This window comes from Mesitornis unicolor, unplaced genomic scaffold (genome assembly GCF_000695765.1).
Source record: "Mesitornis unicolor isolate BGI_N332 unplaced genomic scaffold, ASM69576v1 scaffold14625, whole genome shotgun sequence".
Lineage (NCBI taxonomy): Eukaryota > Metazoa > Chordata > Aves > Mesitornithiformes > Mesitornithidae > Mesitornis > Mesitornis unicolor.
In genome coordinates this window covers 1-19,683 of record NW_010186488.1, presented here as the reverse complement: position 1 = coordinate 19,683, position 19,683 = coordinate 1, and the positions used below count along the sequence as shown (strand labels likewise).

Genomic DNA, 19,683 nt, shown 5'->3' with positions numbered 1-19,683 from the left:
CGGGGAGGTGAAGTACCAGGAAGAGGAGCGGGAGGATGCGTGTGCCGGTAAAAGCGGTTAAATGGAGTGCGCGCCCCCGTCATCCCCACGTTGTAATGTCTTGCCCCGGTTTTCTGTGAGGGCGGGGTGCTGGAGCGGAGCCTGCCGGGAGGCTGAGGCGAGTGAGGAGAGAGCGGAGCGCCTCGCTTGCCCCCTTCTCATCCCCCCACCCCCGTGCCTGCCCTCGCTTAAGAGCCGCGGCGATGCTTTAATTAACGCACGGCTCATTAAACTTAGCGGTGATGCTGCAAACCACCCTCCCTCCTCGGGAGGCCTCTTGGGAATTCATTTCTTTCCGTAATTCCGTCTGCCTGAACGCGTCCGGTTGATTTTGGGCAGTCCTTTGGAGGGAAGAAAAAAAAACCACAAAAATTTTTGCAGCGTGCTCAAAGCAAGGCGCGAATGGCGCTTTTGTCGGCGGACAAAGGCAGCATCCCGCCTGCCCCCTCGGCTTCCTGAAAGTAGGCTGCAATCTCTTAAAAAAACTGCTTTGCGCTGATAAGGCAACCGGTTATCGGGAAGGCTCAGGTTAACAGAAATCAGTGTTTCCCGGAGGTTTTTGTGATGTTAAATAGCTTAACTTTCTGACTGCTAATCGTGACTTGCCTTGGCCAAAAGGTTTGCATGACAAAAGGGTTTTTTTGGTGACCCAGGCACCTTCAGGGAAGCTCAAAGGCTCCTCGTGCAACCAGGAAGTCTTAACTTAAAAAAAAAAACCCTCAGTCTTGAGAGCATAATGGTATGTTCGACATCCCGTTTATAAAGCAGAATTTGGATTAATTCAGAAGAGTTAGAGTTTGGTGGCCTCATGGGTTGCGCTGATGCCAACTCATTTCCAAACCCTCACCAGATTAATGAGGGCCTCTTCTGCCGAGGCAGGAAGCTCTGCTGCCAGCCACGTGTTTGAAGCGGGGACCATTGCCTGCGAAACCTGTCTGAGAAACTTCACTTTTTCTAGATAACCAGCTTGTGGACACAGCCTGTGTTATTGCTTGCTACCTCCTTTGACCCCCCCAAAGCTGTAAAGTTTATGAAAACCTGAATTTCTTGGTGTTAGTTGGAGTAATCCGCCGCTGGAGTTAGTTCCTTTTCCACCCACTGAGCTGATAATTGAATTTGATAGAGGGGGAAAAAAAAGAAAAGCGTTTCCCAGGCTACACCACGTGTTCGTCCTTTATCTCCTGCCCTGGCCCTTGTTCGCCTGGGAGAAGATGGAGCCGTGGCCACCGCAGCGTGTGGTGATGGATGGCACGTAGGGAATGGGGCTGCAGTACTGTGTCGCTGCCACCCAGGGCTGTGGTGCGCAGTAAATCTCCCTCCTGAAGCCGGGGATGCTGCAGGGGGATCTATACTTCCGCCTAGAGTTATATTTAAATGTAAAAAAAAAAAAAAAACCCAAAAAACTTTTTATAATGCAAAAATAATTTCTACGGTTTCCTTGAAGGCGGCAGCTAGGTGGTTTCTGGCTGGAAAGCTCCTTTTCCTCTGGAAGGTGAAGTCGGTAGGTGTGCCTGAATTGCAAATACACTTGAGATAAATCTTCCTTGTTGCTTCTGCTTATCTATTTTTTTTATTAAGCCTCCTGCCTGCTGTACCCTCCTATGTGGAGCTGAGGGCTCATCCACAGGGAAAGTGCAGCTGTCACCCGGTGCTGTGCGGGCTGGCCTGACCTTCCCAGCCCCTGTAACTTGTTTGCTGAAAAGCCGGGGAGGCATCGCCAACAGCCAGAGCAGGTGGTGGCTTCTGGGTCCTGTCCAGCCTTGCAGAAAGGAGATGGCATTTTGGGGTGGCCATCTTGGGCTTATGTAAGAGCGCAGCCACCACCTCCTGCAGCAGCCGCCCTGGGGGAATGTGCTGTCCTCCCCCGCTGGGAGGGGGCTTGGCAGGCCTCAGTGAAAGCCTGCTGTGCTGCAGAGCTGCATTTTTTTGTTGAGTTCCTTTAGCTCCTGGAATGAACTAAGTTGATGTTTATCTAGGCTGTTTTTGGGAATCTGAAGGCCTGCCTGGTTTCATAACCCTGCCCTTCTCAAAGTGCTAACTTGAACCGTTTCTGCCTCTGGCCAGGGACGTGAGCAGCCTCGTCCTGCAGAGTCAGAGAGGTTGTGTAAGCAAGGCTGAGCCCCGCAGAGGTAACAACACCAGAACCATCCCCTGCTGCCAGCCTGCAACTTGTACAGACGCTAAACCATCTTTTTCTGGCGAGGCAGTGGTTAATGCCATCCTGCCCGGGGACAGTCCCTGCCGCTGCAGTTTCCACTTCCCTTTGTCACTGTAATGGCTAAGGCTGGAGGGGGTGGGGTGAGGGTTGCTGCTGCCTCTCCTTCCTCCCCGAGGGCAGATCCTGAGGTGCTGTGAATTCAGGGTTTCTCTCAGCCTAGCTCAGGATGAGCTGGCTGGACTTAGTCACCTCACTACTGCGAAACTGACTGTCCTGACCTCCTCAAGCGGCTCTTTCTAGAACATTCAACAGCTGGGGAGGTGCCAGATGTCTTTGGGATGCCCTGCCTGAAGCACTGGCAGCCCAAGTAATAAACTTGGGCATTTAATCATTATTCCTTGAGGAAGGAATTCAGATTTATTCAGGACTGGAAACACTCAGGCTTTGTAGGGTATTGCTGCCCCTCCTTCCTCACTCAGTCTAGACTGGGTGCTCTGTGTCTTCAGGTGTCCTTGAAGTCCTTGCTCCTCTTTTTTTTTTTTAAGTTAAACAGAGGCAAGTCTGATGTAGTGGGAAATACCACATGTTCCTGTTACATTTATAAGACTGGTCCTTCCAGTAGAATTCAGTCTATGCTTTGTAAATAGATGGTAATGGGAGGCAGGAAGAAGTATTAAATAGTGAAGGTTGTTGGTAGTGGGGCACGCTGCTGCAGGCAGATAGGGTTTTTTTGGATACTTTTTGGCTGCTGTGTTTCTGTGCTTGCCCCTGGAGGAGGTCACAGTGTCTCTGATTGTTTCTGAGCTCACTGAACTGCTGGAAAATCTTGTGCAGGGAATTCTGACCAAACTTCCCATTTCTCTTTATAAATGTATGAAGACTTCAGAGGGTTTAAAATTATATTTGCAAATGACTTGAGTAGGGGAGGGGATTTCCATGAGAGAGAGAGAGGGATAACTTGTCTGCCTATTTTTAAAACCTTCCTAGTCATGCTCTGGATGGAGTTTCCACCTCGGGATCCTGTGGTTTTATGTTCCTCCTTCCCAGAAGCTACACAGACCCCCTCACCCATGTTTGCATGAGGGCCATTTCCCAGCAAAAGCTTAGGGTTGTTCTTGGCATCTGGAGAAGTCGATGCTGCTCTGCAGGTGTTGGAGGATGCGGCAGCAAGTGTTAGAGGGCTAAAACACAATGTTTTGGGTCTGACCAGTGGATTTTCCTATAATAATAGGACTTTGTCGGGCTTTTTATGTGGGCAGACCTTCTTGTACTGACTCGGGTGACTCAGCAGCTTCTGGCAGGGCTGAGGGAAAGGAGGCTTTGCCAGGACAAATTATGGTTTTCACTGCCCTGACTCCTTTGTGCCGCATGGGAGCGAGGCGATGGTGAGTCAGGGCTGCCTGCAAGAGGATCCGCACGATCTGCACGTAGGTGGGGAGCAGAAGGGGCCAAGGGGAGGAGCGTTGGAGGCTGCGGCACCGGCAGCCACATGGCAACCTATTGGGGCATCTCCCAGCCTGGTCCTTACAGGCTCGGCTTCATTATGGCCAGCACCGCTAGCTTTGACACAGTGTTTGGGTTCATTAGTGCCTCTGTTTCAAAGCTGAATATGTTTGAGCTAGGTGGTGTGCACAGCTAACACCATTTTGTGATTTATTGATTGTTTTTCTTGTTTACAGACAGAACAAAGCCCCTGCTCTACCTCTGCCTTTAGCTGAGCAGCAGCCTGTGTTTCTATGAGCATCTCCCATATGTGAAGGCCGCCAAAAGAGCAGCCTGCTTTGAATATCCCCTGCGTGCCCAGGGGGTGAAGTTCGTTGTCAGACCCCTGTTTGAAGTTTCATTAGTGATCTGCCTATGCTGGTAGCCACCTTGCATCATGCTTTTGTGAGAGGCTTTTTGAATGCCGGCAGTCTAGCCTGGGCAGGTCGAAGAGGACGAACAGCTTTTAGCTGCCACTGTTACTTGAGAACAAAATCACTGCATTGTGGCCTGAGCTGCGCAATTAGAAATACCCAGGAGCACCAGCACAGCCTGAGTTCAGAGAGGCATTTTTTTATCCAAACTTTGAAAAAAATAACAAGTTTTAAACCTTGCGGTGGTTTTCTGTCTCCCTGGGTGATGGGGAGTGCGGTGGACAGGGGAGACCCACAGCACCTTCAGTTTGAAGAAGAGCCTTGAGCATATTGGAGAAATCTTCAGTTTTTTCCGCGTTCTCTGCAAGGTGGTGTGTTTAATCAACTTGCGTCTACTCGCTCGTACAGGCTTAAAGGATGGGTTTTAAGCTTAGGTGGACTTTGGTGTGATTAGGCGCTTCTTGGCAGAAGATTGCCTGTGTAAGAGCGTATCCGCAGTCACGCTAGCACTGAGCTGCCCTGGTCCCCAGTTTGTGATGGGAAATGCAGTGGAGGGCTGTAGGAGGAATGACTGGAGAGCTGGGAGGGAGGAGGCAGAATCTCTGCCTACGCACTCCAGTGCTTGAATTTTGTTGCGTTGTGTAGCTCCAGGGGAAGACTGGCAATGAAGAGAAGCTATGAAGGGAGCATCTGCATAGCAGGCAGGTGAGCTTTGGGTGGTGCACGTGGGGGATGACATGGCAATAGCAGTGTGTCTTGCCTGTATCTAAGACTCTCAAGTAGGAACATAAAGATAGTTTGACCCAGTAGCAGCCTTCTTGTTACCTCCATATTCATCACGTGGGTGTGTTGGTGTCTCTGCTTGATGAGCAAGTCTGAGTGATTCCTAAACCTGGCACTGCTTTCTTCTCTTCTAGACACAGGACACCAGTGACCATGTCGAAGCACCACGATGCGGGGACTGCTTTCATCCAGACCCAGCAGCTGCATGCTGCTATGGCAGACACCTTCCTGGAGCACATGTGCCGCTTGGACATCGACTCGGAGCCAACCATCGCGAGAAACACTGGCATCATCTGCACCATTGGTAGGCGATTCCTAGATAGGAGAGAATTGCAGCTGTGAACCTCTACGTTGGTGAAACTTGTTAGGGAAATTGTGGGAAGGCTTCAGCTTTCATACCTTGCCAGGGCTGAACTTGTGTCTTGAAAGAACATGCCTTTCCTATGTCTGCCTAACCCATGTTATTGCTAGGAGTCAATCCAGCAGCCAGGGAAATCAGAACTGGTCAGGTTCTGCTGCGTTCCCAAGGCAAGTTAAAGCAATCTTTGCTGCTGTAGAGATGAGCTGCTTCAGCATTGATTAAGTCTGTATCCATTACACCTTTTCCACATAAAACAGACTAATGTGTGTGGGTTATTTCATTAGCTTTACCAAGTTAATATTCAAACTGTTTCTTCCTTCTAGGCCCAGCCTCCCGCACCGTGGAAAAGCTGAAGGAAATGATTAAATCTGGAATGAATGTTGCCCGCCTCAACTTCTCTCACGGCACCCATGAGGTAAGGGTGGGGTCTGAGCTGATAAGGCCCTGACCAGGCTGTGCGTGTGTCACGGAAGAGGGAAATCCAGCTTACTCCAGACCAGCCTTGGTGTGGGAAGGTGAAACTTAGCTCCACTTTTGGGGAAAGGGTGCCAGTTGTACATACTGAGCCTGGTGATTGCTGATAACATTTACGTGCACTTTTCAAACCATTTTGAAATCAGTACCAGTTGGTTCCACACCCTCTTCTGTACCAGGGAACCAGGTAACTGATATTTGACCCTCGTGTGCCAACTTCTTACCATGAAATCCTTCAGTTCTTCATGTCCTGCTGTTCACTGTGCAAAACTGCCATTTCTCAGTTAAGAGCAGGAGCTGAGAACGTCTGTCCTTGTTTTTCCATGCACCTCTGCAGGAATATGCAACCAGTGGTGGTTCATCTTGCTTCATGTTTTATTGTTGAGGGTTTTGCAAGCAGACTATCAATGAATAACCCTGTCTCAGAAGAGAACTGTTAGTGATGTGAAGTAATTACTGTGCCGAGCTGGAAGAATTGGACTCCTGGGTTTGTTTGGTGCTCTTGGCAACCATGAGGCTACCATCATGGCGCTCAAGACGTCGTGCAGTGAGCTTGTGAGAGTAAGGTCAAAAGAAATCAACACTGGCAGACAAGCTCGTATTCCTTTAAATAGATGAGATCCTCAGCGATAACTGGAGGTGCCCAGGATCCCATTCCGGGTTGCCTAGAATGCCACCCTTAGCCTTCCCACTGAGGTTTTTTTTTTTTAACCCTGGCTGCCCTCCAGCTTAGAAAATGTCAGATGGTAGCCAGTAGCAGCTGTAGGTGGCTTTACTTACTGAACTGTGAGCCTCCCAGCACGTAACAGCTTGGCCTTTCACCCTCATGGCCTTTAAAGGCCACAGGGCGCTGTCAAAATCAAAAGGTCTGACTCTTAACTGTGCAGAACTGTCGGACCTTGACTAAACACCCTGGGGTAGTGTCAGTGCATAGACTGCAGTTGGCAAAGTCTGCCTGAAGAAAGGGTAGCGTGGGATAACTTTGCCTCCCAGTAGGCAAATCCTGCAGCTGGGTGGTTCTCGGGCCTGGCCAGGTGGCTCGGCAGGGAGTTGGTGGCCAGGCTGAAACTACAAATTTTCTCACCGTTACTGCCCAGTGGAGCTGCTGCTGTGGTTTGCATACTTGTTAGCTGAGGTTGAGGACAGGGACTGTGGCTTGCTGCTTTGGGTGAGGTCTAATTGCACATCTCATACAGATGAGGTTAGGTTACGGTAGAGTCTGGTCTTGCTGTCCTCTTCTGTTGTGTGACTATCGGCCAGAGCCAGTTTTAAGTTTAAATCCTCTCCTGAGTCCTCTGAAACACTCCAGTTTCCAGGGAATCTCCCCAACATTTTAATCTGTCTGGTTTTTTGAAACCAGACTCTTGCTTTCTTTGAAACCAAGCCATCACTTTGGTTCTTGTGTCCACTCCAAAGCATTTAACAGGGCTTCAATGTGAGCAGAGGTGCTTTAGCAACTGGCTGCCACCTCTTTATCTAGAAAAAAAATAATTCTACTTTCAGCTCTGCCAGCATTCCTCTTCTGCATACATAACGCTTCAGGAAGTCAGACTCCCTAGGAGCCAGTTAGTCATCAGTATTGAACTAAAGAGGAAAAATCCCAGGTGACTGGGACCAGCCAAATGTAATGGCACCGTTGAGGCATGTTTTCTGTACTGCAGCTGTCTGTGCTGCGGTGCACAGAAGGGTTGAGGCCTTCCCAGTCTCAACATGCACACTTGATCAGTGAACTAAATACCAGTTAACAGTTGGGGTGTATCTCTGGCCAAGGGCATGCTCACAGACTTTAGCATGGCGTTTTCTGGCCCCACCTTTCTGGCACTGGATTAGCATCCTTCCCACACTGAAGCTGGTGTGAAGGCCTCGTGTCGAGGCGTGTGGAGAGCTGGCTGTTTCCAGGTGAGTCAGGGCAAACGTCCCGTCTGGCACAGAGAGGGGAAAGGGTACTTCTTATCTGCAAAAGTCTGTCAAGTGTTATGCAACTTGCACTCAAGGTTATCTCTTAATGTTGTTTGAGCAAGATCGGTAAACTGATCTGCTGATCATCTGTAGCTTGTTTGAGGTAGTTGGGATGAGAGTTTACCCACAGAATTATCTGTGCCAAAACTGGCAGTGTTCGTGAAATGCTTTTGTACACAAGAAAATTTGGAAGCTGAGAGCGCTGGAGTCTTGAACTTCTGTCTGTGATTCCTTTGGCTCTCAAAACAACATGTAAATACTTAAATGGATCACGTCCTCTTAGCAAATCCTTTATCTTTAGGGGCAATTTAAGCCAGAGTTAAATTTAAGCCAGTTGCTCACCTGTGGAACTTATAAGAAGGGTCAGGCCAGAAGTCTGTGGAGGAGTGAGGGGCGTAGAGGATGGCATCCTCTCTTCTGTGCACTGGAAGGAGGAGAGCAGCTGTGTGTGGCAGTCGCTTGGCTGTGACATTCTCATGGCATTCAGGGGTATTTCCACACACATAATTGTCCATCTCTTGATGTTCCTCCATGTTGAACAGGCAGATGTTCAGCAAAGCTTTTGGAAGCACTCTTCTGAATACAAATTGCCTGAACATTTCCGACTTCTTTTTCCTTACCAGTATCATGAGGGCACAATCAAGAATGTGCGAGAAGCTACAGAGAGCTTTGCCTCTGATCCCATCACCTACAGACCTGTGGCTATTGCACTGGATACCAAGGGACCTGAAATCCGAACCGGACTCATTAAGGGAGTAAGTTGCTCTTTTTTTTCCTTTCCCACTTCTTTTCATTGCATGAGACCAGGTACTTTGTTAGACCTGTGGCCTCCTCGTCTCTAGGAACAAGTTAATGAACCAACTACCAAAAGTTTTGATGAACTGCTGCTGGCTGGGAGCTGGCTGCATGCTGGTTTTTTTTTTTGCTGATTTTTTTTTACTCTTGTTTTGACACACAGAGTGGCACAGCAGAAGTGGAGCTGAAGAAGGGTGCACCGCTCAAAGTGACCCTGGATGATGCCTTCATGGAGAAATGCGATGAGAACGTGCTGTGGGTGGACTACAAGAATCTCATCAAGGTTGTAGATGTTGGCAGCAAAATCTATGTGGATGATGGTCTGATTTCCTTGCTGGTTAAGGAGAAAGGTGGGTAACAACCATTCTAGCTGTGCCTGTTTGGTTTTTCCTTGGAGTATATTTGTGCTTTTCCTCCAATAACTATTTCTTAGCTTGCAGTTTTGTATTAAAGAAAAGTGTGTGGTTCTCAATGCTGAAGTGAGACTGAGTGAAACTTTCTCTTCTCCAGTTTTAGTAAGTTCCCAAAAACTAACTTCAGCTGGGTTTCTAAAACTCCTCTTCAAAGGTCAGTGTGTGGTAGGGACTTAGCAGTGCTGATGATCAAAGTCTTTTTAGTTGATTCATACTTCAGCCAAGTTAATTCATACTTTTAATGCAGGATTTAACTGGTTTTACAGCATGAACCCTGAGTTTGGTAGTTAGAGACAAAACTAGCTTGAACTGGCAACGCAGGGGCAAAGTTAGGTCCTCAATACTTCCTTTATTGTGCAGCCTAAACTGGTCTAGCCTCGAGGTATCACCTCTAATCCCAGTGTGTGTAGCAGGGAGATGGATATGAAGCTATTGGGATGCTCAGTTTGGTATTCCAGAGCTCCTGTGTGTGGAAGTCCAAGCTGGTTGCTTTTTTTTGGGAGGGAGCAATGTCAGCTTCCTGTGTGGAACAAACGGTGTCTTCTCCAAGAACAGCGTAGAAGTGGTTTTAAACCAGTCTGTTGTGCTCCCGTGAGTAAACTGCAAGTTTGTGTTACATAAAGCCTGTGAAGAGAGCGGTGGTGTGCTTTTTTTATCGTGTGCGGTCGCTGTTGGCTCTGCTGTTCCCGGGCAGGGAGGTGGTGTGGGAGCTGGCAGTGTGGAGCTTTCTGGTAAACACTGACCGTGGGAACACATCTGTTTCAGGCAAGGACTATGTCATGACGGAGATCGAGAATGGCGGCATGCTCGGCAGCAAGAAGGGAGTGAACCTGCCTGGTGCTGCAGTCGACCTGCCTGCGGTCTCTGAGAAGGACATTCAGGACCTAAAATTCGGCGTGGAGCAGAACGTGGATATGGTGTTTGCTTCCTTCATCCGCAAAGCTGCTGATGTCCATGCAGTCAGGAAGGTGCTAGGGGAAAAGGGAAAGAACATCAAGATTATCAGCAAGATCGAGAACCACGAGGGTGTGCGCAGGTGAGCTTTGTGCAGGTGGCACTTCAGGCTTGTCACCCTGTGTCAACGGAGGAACATGCAGCCCCTTCACGCTGTAGTCTGGACTCCTGCTCTCTGGCTTGCCAGCTGTAGCAAGCTTGCTAGCCTGAGTAACAGGGAGGTAGAGCAAGCTGTCACTTAACACCATGTGCATGGGACTTGATGGAGCTGTGGTATGAGCAGCGGGTTGTGTAACTGTCATGTGCCCTATCTCTTGTGGGGACAGTGCCATGGTCTTCCTGTATCCCCAAAAAATCTGTGGTGTTTCTTGTAGTGAGTGTGAGTTTAAACATGAGCAAACTTGGTGTTCTTGTTGCAAATTGGTGAGTTCATGTGTGAGAATTGCTAAGCCTGTGACAAACTATCAGACTAAAATATCTCAAATCATGGGCCCCTCTCTCACAGGCCCCTCACTCTCCTTGTATGGCTTTAGAAAGCTTTATATCTAGCACTTTACATATATGCATATATATTGGTGCTAAATGTTGGTCTTGTTTTTCTTCTTCCGACCATGGTGTTGCAGGATACCAAAAGACCACATGGAAAGGCCGCATGCCCGTAGCGTTGCAGTGTATCGTGCTCCAGAGTGATGCTCCCTTTTAGAGGGGGAGGACAGAACAGACAGGAAGGTGCTTTACAATAAAAACAGGGTTAACCAACCTCTTCTCTTGCTGGCAGGTTTGATGAGATCATGGAGGCCAGTGATGGCATCATGGTGGCCCGTGGTGACTTGGGAATCGAGATCCCTGCTGAGAAAGTCTTCCTTGCCCAGAAGATGATGATTGGGCGCTGCAACAGGGCTGGCAAACCTATCATTTGTGCCACTCAGGTACTGGAAATGTGATGCCAGCTTGCCACTGGCAGGGCGTGGACCTCAGTAGTTGTCATGGCTTGATGGCGTTGGCTAGAGTGACATGCCAGGAGCAGAGAGGCTTGAACAGCTCATCTTGAGACACTTAAAAGATACATTTGGGATCTTCCCAGTAAGGTCACAGGACCTATTGTGTGGCTACTGAAGGTTTTACCCCTCAAAACTTCATGCAGTATCAGCCTTCTGGACTGACTAAACAAATTAGAGGGGAAAAAAAAAGTCACTTATGCTTTGCCCTGGAATCTTGTAATGTCAGAAAAAACTGAGTGAAAGATCCTTCTCGTTATTCTGGGAGCTGCTAGTCAGAGAGAGAGCTGATGCTCCCTTTCCAGTGGGGATCACGTACAGACAGTCCTTGGGCACTGGGAGGATTGTTTTCCTGGCTGTGCTTGCTCTGTGCGTGGGCTGTGGAAGCAAAAACTGGCTCTATACAGTAGTTATCAGACAAGGTTCTGGTTTTACAGGAGCATGTGCTTCCTGTATTGTGACTGAAATGCTGCCTCAGGTGGTGTTTCACCCCGAAATGAGGGATGTTTGCCCAGTGGGGAGCTGTGGCTGTGGGTTAAAAGCTGTGTGGGTTAAATTTCCTTGGAAAAGGAGTGATATAGAACAGGTACAAAATGAGCGTTTTTTTCTCACTGGTAGACACTTTACATTTAAAGCTGGTGAGGGACCAGGCTCCTCTCTGTCCTGTACCCACAAGAGAACTCTTTTTCTCCTGGAATCCTTAGGCTGCATCCTGTCTTCAGCCCTATGTTTAAACTTCAAGCTCGTTGAGGTGCCCTAGTGAAAAAGCAGCTGGCTCCTTCTGCAATGTCTTGATATATTTGGATTTGTTATCTTCCAGATGCTGGAAAGCATGATCAAGAAACCTCGCCCAACCCGTGCTGAGGGCAGCGATGTTGCTAACGCTGTCCTGGATGGAGCGGACTGCATCATGCTGTCTGGAGAGACTGCTAAGGGAGACTACCCGCTTGAGGCAGTTCGCATGCAGCACGCTGTGAGTACTGCCTTTGCCCTGGCAGAGCTGGCAACTGCTCTGCAATGCCCTGAGATGTAAAACTTTGCATTTTCCTGTTAACCTTACCTTGCCCTAAGCAAAAGGGGGTTGTGCTGTTACCTTGGTATGAGTTTCTTCAAATGCCCTACTTGTTTTGGCATCTGAAATTCCTTAAACTTCTCCAGGGTCAAGGAACTGCTTAAGCAGTTTATCTCTAGATAATGCAAGGCTGACTCCTCTGTGGCAGGGGTGGGGGAGGCTCGTGGGTCTGATTTACAGTGCCGTTGCATTCAGCGGCTGGTGTGCTTGGTGTGGAGGGTGTTTGTTGCACGAGTACTGACAGCACTGTATTTTTACATGCCTGAACTGCCAGAAACCTCTGCTCTGCTTCGAGTTCACCCAGCTCGTGTTTCAGCTGACTAAAAAGCCTGATGCCAAGTATCTACAAGTGTTGGTTCCCCAGTTACCAGTGCTGGGAATTGCAGCAGTGACAACTCTAACCAGTTTTAACTCTCACCAGTTTTATTTGCAATTTGGGTTTTATAATATTAATTAACTCAGCTAGTTTTTGTTTGCAGTGCAGTATGTAAATATCTCTTACCTTTACCTGGTCAATATAGAGTGGTGTCTTTTGCACGTGGTAAATGCAGAATATGGCCTGATGATTACTAGGCAGTGACTGCAGGTTTACGGGCTGAATGCTAATGCTGTACCTAAAAGGTTCTTCCACAGGTTTTTTCACCCCCTAAATCACAAGAGTTGATGTTATGCCAGGAGTTGGAAACTTGCTGCAGCAAACCTTGCACCTGGGTTTCCCTTCTGGCCTTAATGCTCAGACTCAGGCAGGTTGTGTTGTACCTGTAGCCTGAGCCTGGGATCCAGTGCATGCCCTTCCCTCTCCCTGCAGATCTTTGGGACAGCGGTGCTTGCTCTGCCAGGCCCCTGTAGAAATACTGAAGGCTTTAACCTCCTCTGTGCAGCAGAGCAAATGCCAATTCTCTTTATTTAATGTAATGTGGCATAAGCAGCAAGGTGCCAACTCTGTGATGGTAGAAGCATGTCCCTCTGCAGTCAGGGTGTTTCATCAGAGCTAATTGATGTGGTGTTAGTCAAGAGAAGCCCTGCCCAGCAATAATTCCCTGAATAGCCACAATCTGAAAGTCTGCAGCATGGCCAGAGCAGGTGATTATTTCCAACTGAAGTGGCCAGGGAGTGGGGAGAGAACAGCTGCTAAAGAGCAGCTCCTGTATGCATTCCCTGGCCTGAAATTGGTATTGGTTTGGGTTTGTGTTTGCTCCAGGACCATTCCAGGTAAAGCTCCCTCTGTAGCACGGTGCAGCCAGCAAATGTGGGCTGTGATGCTGAGGGCAGGGTCTGTGCTGTGCGATGTCCTTGCACCTCTCTGAAATGCTTGACCTGCCTGTGCCCAGCCTGTCCCTGCAGTGTGGCAGTCTCTTAGCAATCCCATTCCAGAGAGCCTCGTAGAAGCGAGCTTGCTCTTTAGTAGCTGACATTGCTGTGGCAAAAATGCCACGTGCCTGAGTTAATCAGCAAGCTTCCAAATAGCGGTCAGGCTGCTCCCTGACTGAGGGAGTGGGCTTTCTTCCCATTCCGGTTCATGAACCACAGTTACTTTGAGATGCTGCCCTGGCCATGCTGTCTAATGGGACCAAGGTTTAAACACCCCTCCATTTTCCTTTCTCCCACTGTGTCTCCACCTGCATACCAACTGGAAGCATTCTGGTCATTCCTGTATGAGTAAAACCAGCTGTGATGTGGAGTCCAGAATTGCTGTGCCTTCCTGCAGCCACTGTCAAAGCAGACATGTGTATGCATGTGTTTTCTTAAAATTGGGGAATGCAGACTTCCCTCTAAACTCAGGTCTACTCTGCGTGCTAAGCAGAGCTGCCTGCCTTTGGACCAGGATCAGAAGGCAAACCACCTGGCTAACAGCTCTGGTGTTTGGAGGAAGTGTTTTGAGGCCAATGTTTCCGTTTTATCTTAAGAGCAAGTGTAAAGGCAGCAGTCACAAACCAGACTGCTTTAGGAGCAGAGCTGGCACTGAGCTGCTATTATGGCCTGTCACATGTGTCCTGATATTTTTAGACATAAGATACTTAACTGCTTTGGCTTAAACTGATATCTGTGGAAGAGGGATAATTCCTAGTGTCATGTAAAATAATTCATTAACACTGGAGTAGCAAAATTCTTATTTGGCAGGGGTCTAACTACAAAGCTTTCACTATCGTGCCACTTCAGTCTCTGCTTAAACATCAGCTCATCATGCTTTGTGAGGTGGCTGCTCACTGTCCAGAGTTAAGTGGATGAAGCTGTCCTTGAAAAGATGATCAACCTTTGCATGCTTTTCTAGTCTCTGCAAGCCTTCTTTATCTGGTTGTCAAGGGCTAATGCAGCCCTCTGAGCTGAGAATTGTCTTTAAATGAGAGTGATTCCCAGCACCCTAGGATGAACACTTCACAAACGTTGCAAATGCTTGGCCTGAACAGAAAGCCCTGCATTGTGCCTCTACAGCTCTCGGCTGTCCAAGCCCGGTGCTTTACAAACACCAGCATATGTGGTGCAACAACCCTATAAGGAAGGCTTGTTCCTGTTTATTTCCCAATAAGTTGGTACAACACTTGGTGGTGAAACCGTTGGCTCTCAAGTTAAACTAAACCTTTATTGGCTCTCAAATTAAACTAAATCTAATAAAGCTTAGTGAGACAGTCTCCTGACTATAAGGATGCTGTTAAAAATGCCCTGCTTGCATTTTGGCTCTGTAAAGAGAAGTTGAAGGCAAGTAGGTGCCATAAGAGTCTCTCAATGAAGTAATAAGCAGTTGCGAAGTGCAATGTGACTTAGAGCCGGCGTGCTGTGGTCCTTGAAAAGCAATTTGTTTGTCTGCTCTGAAAGGACTCCAAAATCTAGTGAGAGTGCCACTTTGGAAATGCCTGCCCAGTGACCAGGGCCCCATCAGTTAACTGGTGTGGTTAGACTGGGCTGCATTCAGCAAACTCAACCTGAGAGCCAAAAAGTTTCACAGCCTGACCTTAAGTATCCTCTTGCATGCGTTACTATGATGATTAAGCAAATTAACGTGATCTCATGTTCCTCTGGTGTATCTTTCCTTCTTTCCTCTTTTTTTCCTCCTTCCCTCTCACTCGGGCCTGCAGATCGCTCGTGAGGCTGAGGCTGCAATGTTTCATCGTCCGCTCTTCGAAGAAATTTTACGCCTCAATGTTAACAACAGGGCCCCTGCCGATGCCATGGCAGTAGGCGCAGTGGAGGCCTCTTTTAAGTGCTTAGCTGCAGCCCTGATAGTTCTGTCTGACTCTGGCAGGTAGGGCTCAGAGAGCAGGCTTAGTGCCAGTTGCTTCCCCTGAGTACAAACACGGTCTGGTCTAACACTGCAAATACTTAGCGAACAGCTCGCTGCTTATGGTATCAGCCTTGCATAACCACTGTGGTCTGAGCTCTCTGTGGCAGGGAGGGACTCCAGGTAGGCAGGAGCAGAGCGAGAGTGCCTGGCAGTTGGCATGGATGTCACTTGAGTGTGGGCTCGGCAGGGTGAGGTGACTCAGCAGGTGCCACCAATCTGGGGGAAAAAAAAGCCTTGAGAATTGCAGGGTTTCTCTCAGGCTGCGCTGTTTGGGTGGCTGAGGGTTGCGGCCATCACCCCAGCGTGCAGAACTAAATCTGGGCTTGCTGATTGGTAACTCGTCACTTCCAAAGCTGAAGGTTTGGGTGACACCTTGCTGGCAGAGCACCTCACCTTACCCTGTGCCGCCCTGAGCGACTGATGTGAGTGTTGTCTTCCCGAACGCGTGTTGCTCTTATAGATCGCCCGGGAGGCCGAAGCCGCTATCTTTCACAGGCAGTTATTTGAGGAACTGCGTCGTCTGACTTCCCTCAACTGCGATCCCACGGAGGCCGCTGCTGTTGGCGCTGTGGAAGCGTCCTTCAAGTGCTGCAGCGGGGCCATTATTGTCCTCACCAAGTCTGGAAGGTAGGAGGTGACAGGTTCCCTCAGGTCAAGCCCGCTTCCTGACAGGGTTGGGGCAGGAGACTTGCAGAAAGATGGCTTTGAAAGACCAGAGGCGTGACAGTGAAGCTGGGGTTTTGGCTGTGACCGGGAGCCAGTTCCTCAGGAAATGGGCAGACATCTCAAAACATCTGCACACCTGTAACTGCCGAGTTCCTCCGCCTGCCTCTGCCAGCGTGGCACCAGCGCTGGGCCCTGCCTCCCCATGGCACCTCTGCCAGCAGCGCTGGCTGGAAGAGTCAAGGGAAAATAAGCATTGCAGCTTGAATTCAAACTTCTTGGCAAGAAATCCTCGGTTTGACAGTAAGGCAGAAGTTCAGTGGATCCAGAACTTCGTTTTCTTTTAACTCAAGGTCTTGGCCTTTCGTAGCATCCAAATTATTGGTCCCTTGCTGAATGTTTAAGTATCAGCCCCGCTTGCCTAAGCTCAAGGGGTGAAGAGGGGCTGCTTAGCCTAGAATTGTTACACAGGGTAACTTGAAGTGCTGGAAGTTTTATTTTTGATTTTATTTCGTTGCCTGCCTGTGAGTAATCTCACTGAATGGACCGGCAGCTGCCTGCACTCAGGTGAGCTCAGCACCTTGGCTGCAGGTGAGAGACAGCACTGTGGGCATTCTGTATTTTATGGGATTTCCGTCCAGCGATGGTGACAAGTGTCGAGTAGAGACGCGCTCTTCCAGGTGTGGAAAGGGAGCTGGAGCCTCGCTGGTTGGCTTCTCCCATCCAGAGAAAAAGCACGTCCGACCATAAGTCTCAGACTGCTTTCTGGAAGAGTATCTGAATTTCTTGCACTGGATTCGGACCAAAGCAATAGTGCAGCAGCAGAAATGTGATCATGTGCTCTGAAGATCTGGACCATGGGTGAATCCTGCACCAAAACTTACAGCTTAAAGTGATGTTGAAGCAGCCACTTTCTGCAGAGATGAGGAGCGCTAAGTTTCCGGACACTTCTGTGCTTCTAATGTTTCTTTGTGAAAGGTCCTAGTCTTACACTTGACCTTTTTAAAGGGATTTGAACTCTGATATTTGAATATTTTTAGCTGTGGATTCTGTTACAGCCTGTTGAGTACCTGCATCTCCTGGAGCTGCTGGGAGGCTTCTTGGACAGCACGGGAAGGATTGTCTGAGCGCTGGCACGTGTGCTTGGGTGCTTCGAGCAGATGGCTACCGCTTGCTTTAAGCTTGCTTTAAGCAGCAATCTTTGAATGTTGCTGAGTTTGGCTCCACTAAACTAGGCTGCAAAAGCTAGTGGAGATACTGGCATGCTGGTGGAGCTGTACATGTCATGGTTTTAATCTTCATTTATTTGCAGATGCCCTCTGTGAGTAATGCCCAGGAAAGGGGAAGCCATATTCCTTCCCCGGGGTGTGCTGCTTGCTGCTTTAAGGCCTCTGTGCCCAACTTCCCAGTATAAATTTTGGCCTGGGTTGCACTTGCTCCCTGTTGGGTGCAAGAGTGAAGGCTGGTGTGAAGGAACCGGTCTGGTTGCTGGCTTCTACAGGTGAACGTGGCTGGGAGGCAAATGGATTCTTCCTTGGCCAAGCTCTTTCCATCCCATAAACTGGGAGCTCCTCGAAACGGGGAGCTTGCAGGGACCCTGCTGAGATGCTGAGGGCTGCTTGCGGAGCCCGGCATAGATGGCGTCTCGCCACCTTAGCGTAGCAACGGGGACAAATAAAGGCTTGTTTCTGGGGCCAAAACATGCAGATGGCACTTCCTAAACTTACAGATGAGGTGATTTCCCCACCCCGCAAGACCAGAGCAGAGACTGTCGCCAAGGGGTGGTCTTCCCAGTTGCTTAAGTGAGAGTTAGGCTCGCTGGTGAGCTTGGCTCTTGCCAATATCTCCTGTGGTCAGCCTTGATGTCCCTCCAGGGTGACAGGCAAACCTTGCCGCCACTTGTGCTCCCTTTGGCCATACACCAGCTTCCTCCTTGGGCGGCTGTGTTTGTACTGCAGTTGCTTCACCTCCTGGTTTCCTCCTAGGTCGGCACACCTGGTGTCCCGATACCGCCCGCGGGCTCCCATCATCGCTGTGACCCGTAACGACCAGACTGCACGCCAGGCCCACCTCTACCGGGGCATCTTCCCTGTCCTCTGCAAAGAACCGGCCCACGACGCCTGGGCAGAAGATGTGGACCTCCGTGTCAACCTGGGCATGAATGTCGGTGAGTGATGCCACTCCTGCCTCACCAGGGAGCAGGATGGGGGGGTGTGGGCATCCTGAACACCTCAGATGAGGATTTTGGGGGTTACCAAGGTGCCAAGTGGTGTCACTGTCGTGGTAATGTTCCCCTCTCTTCTAGGCAAAGCGCGTGGGTTCTTCAAGAGTGGAGACCTGGTGATCGTGCTGACGGGCTGGCGCCCCGGCTCTGGCTATACCAACACCATGCGCGTGGTGCCCGTTCCCTGAGTGCCCTGCTCCTGCTGGCGCCCCCGTTTCCCCCTCACCCTCTGCTCCCCCCACTCCCAGTGTTAGAGCAGCCATCGCTTGCGATGTCCTCCTTGTCCCTAGACTGTAGGTTGATAAACACTGCCCAAGTGCAGCAGCAGCGGGGGGAAGACCTTAAATCACTAAAAAAAAAACAAACTTAAAAGCGTTTAGTTTTTTTATTTTCTTGTCATAGTGACTGTCCTCAGGGTGTGAAATGTCCCTTTCCCTGCCTTGTTTTGGGGTCATGGGGGGGACAGCTGACAGGTGGGTGACAGTCCTGCTGTTTGCTCCAGGGAAACTGCTACTCCCCTTCCTCCTCTCCAGAACCCCTCTTCCCCACAGACCAAATCCACCCCCTTCACGCTGGTTATTTTTTTTAGGAGAGGGAGTAGTGTCCCCCCATCTTTGCGCAGAGCTTCCCGTGCTCCCCTCGCACTCTGTGTTAGTTGTGTGTGCCCCCTACCTCGGAGCCCTCACCCCTGGGGTGGTAGAGCACAAGTATCCATCAATAAAGAGAAGCTGAAGCACCCATGGGACTACTCTGCTTCTTGGCCTGGGGAGGAAAGCTGGAGGGAGGGGTCTTGGAGGTGGCTCTGGGTGGGGTTTGGGTATCTTGGGAGGGCTCCAGATTCTTACTGCACTCATGAGAGGGCACCTGGAGCCTGGCTCCAGCCTGCTTCCACCCCGGGGTGGCAGTGGGTTACAGAATCACAGAGCATTAGGGATTGGAAGGGACCTCAAAAGCTCATCCAGTCCAATCCCCCTGCCGGAGCAGGAACACCCAGATGAGGTTACACAGGAAGGCGTCCAGGTGGGTTTTGAATGTCTGCAGAGAAGGAGACTCCACAACCTCTCTGGGCAGCCTGGTCCAGGGCTCTGTCACCCTCACTGAGAAGAAGTTTCTTCTCCAATTTAAGTGGAACCTCCTGTGTTCCAGTTTGTGTCCATTACCCCTTGTCCTATCATTGTCACCGAGAAGAGCCTGGCTCCATCCTCGTGACACTCACCCTTTAAATATTTATAAACATGAATGAGGTCTCCCCTCAGTCTCCTCTTCTGCAAACTAAAGAGCCCCAGCTCCCTCAGCCGCTCCTCATAAGGGAGATGCTCCACTCCCTCCATCATCTTTGTAGCCCTACGCTGGACTCTCTCCAGCAGTTCCTGTCCTTCTTGAACTGAGGGGCCCAGAACTGGATGCAATATTCCAGATGTGGTCTCACCAGGGCGGAGTAGAGGGGGTCCCTCTTAGGAGTCCCCGCCGGGGGCGGGCGTATTCTCAGCTGCGGACCCCCACCCACCGCCGTGATGCCCGCGGCCTCTTTAAGAGACGGGGCCTTTGCTAAGTCCCGCCCCCTCCACCGGTGGGCGGGACGCGGTAGCAGCGGAGGGCGGGGCGTTGAGGACTGCAGCGGCCAATGAGGAGCGCGGGGCGGGCCGGCGGGAGG

At 49.9% G+C, this 19,683-nt stretch overlaps 1 protein-coding gene across 4 annotated transcripts; it reads left to right on the top strand.

Moving 5' to 3' along the window:
* The first annotated feature begins 4,663 nt into the window (after positions 1-4,663).
* PKM (pyruvate kinase, muscle) lies at positions 4,664-18,263 on the top strand. Of its 4 annotated transcripts, none has more exons than XM_010185172.1 (11): positions 4,664-4,758; positions 4,971-5,140; positions 5,521-5,612; positions 8,254-8,385; positions 8,589-8,775; positions 9,604-9,874; positions 10,571-10,721; positions 11,611-11,763; positions 15,603-15,769; positions 17,791-17,972; positions 18,111-18,263. In XM_010185172.1, the coding sequence occupies exons 1-11, from the start codon at positions 4,718-4,720 to the stop codon at positions 18,215-18,217; spliced, it is 1,653 nt and encodes a 550-aa protein (XP_010183474.1). In that variant the 5' UTR covers positions 4,664-4,717; the 3' UTR covers positions 18,218-18,263. The 4 variants fall into 4 exon arrangements, with proteins under 4 accessions (XP_010183474.1, XP_010183475.1, XP_010183476.1 ...); XM_010185173.1 differs by lacking the exon at positions 15,603-15,769 and adding an exon at positions 14,937-15,103 and having other exon boundaries at positions 18,111-18,243; XM_010185174.1 differs by lacking the exon at positions 4,664-4,758 and having other exon boundaries at positions 4,967-5,140.
* The last annotated feature ends 1,420 nt before the right edge of the window (positions 18,264-19,683 follow it).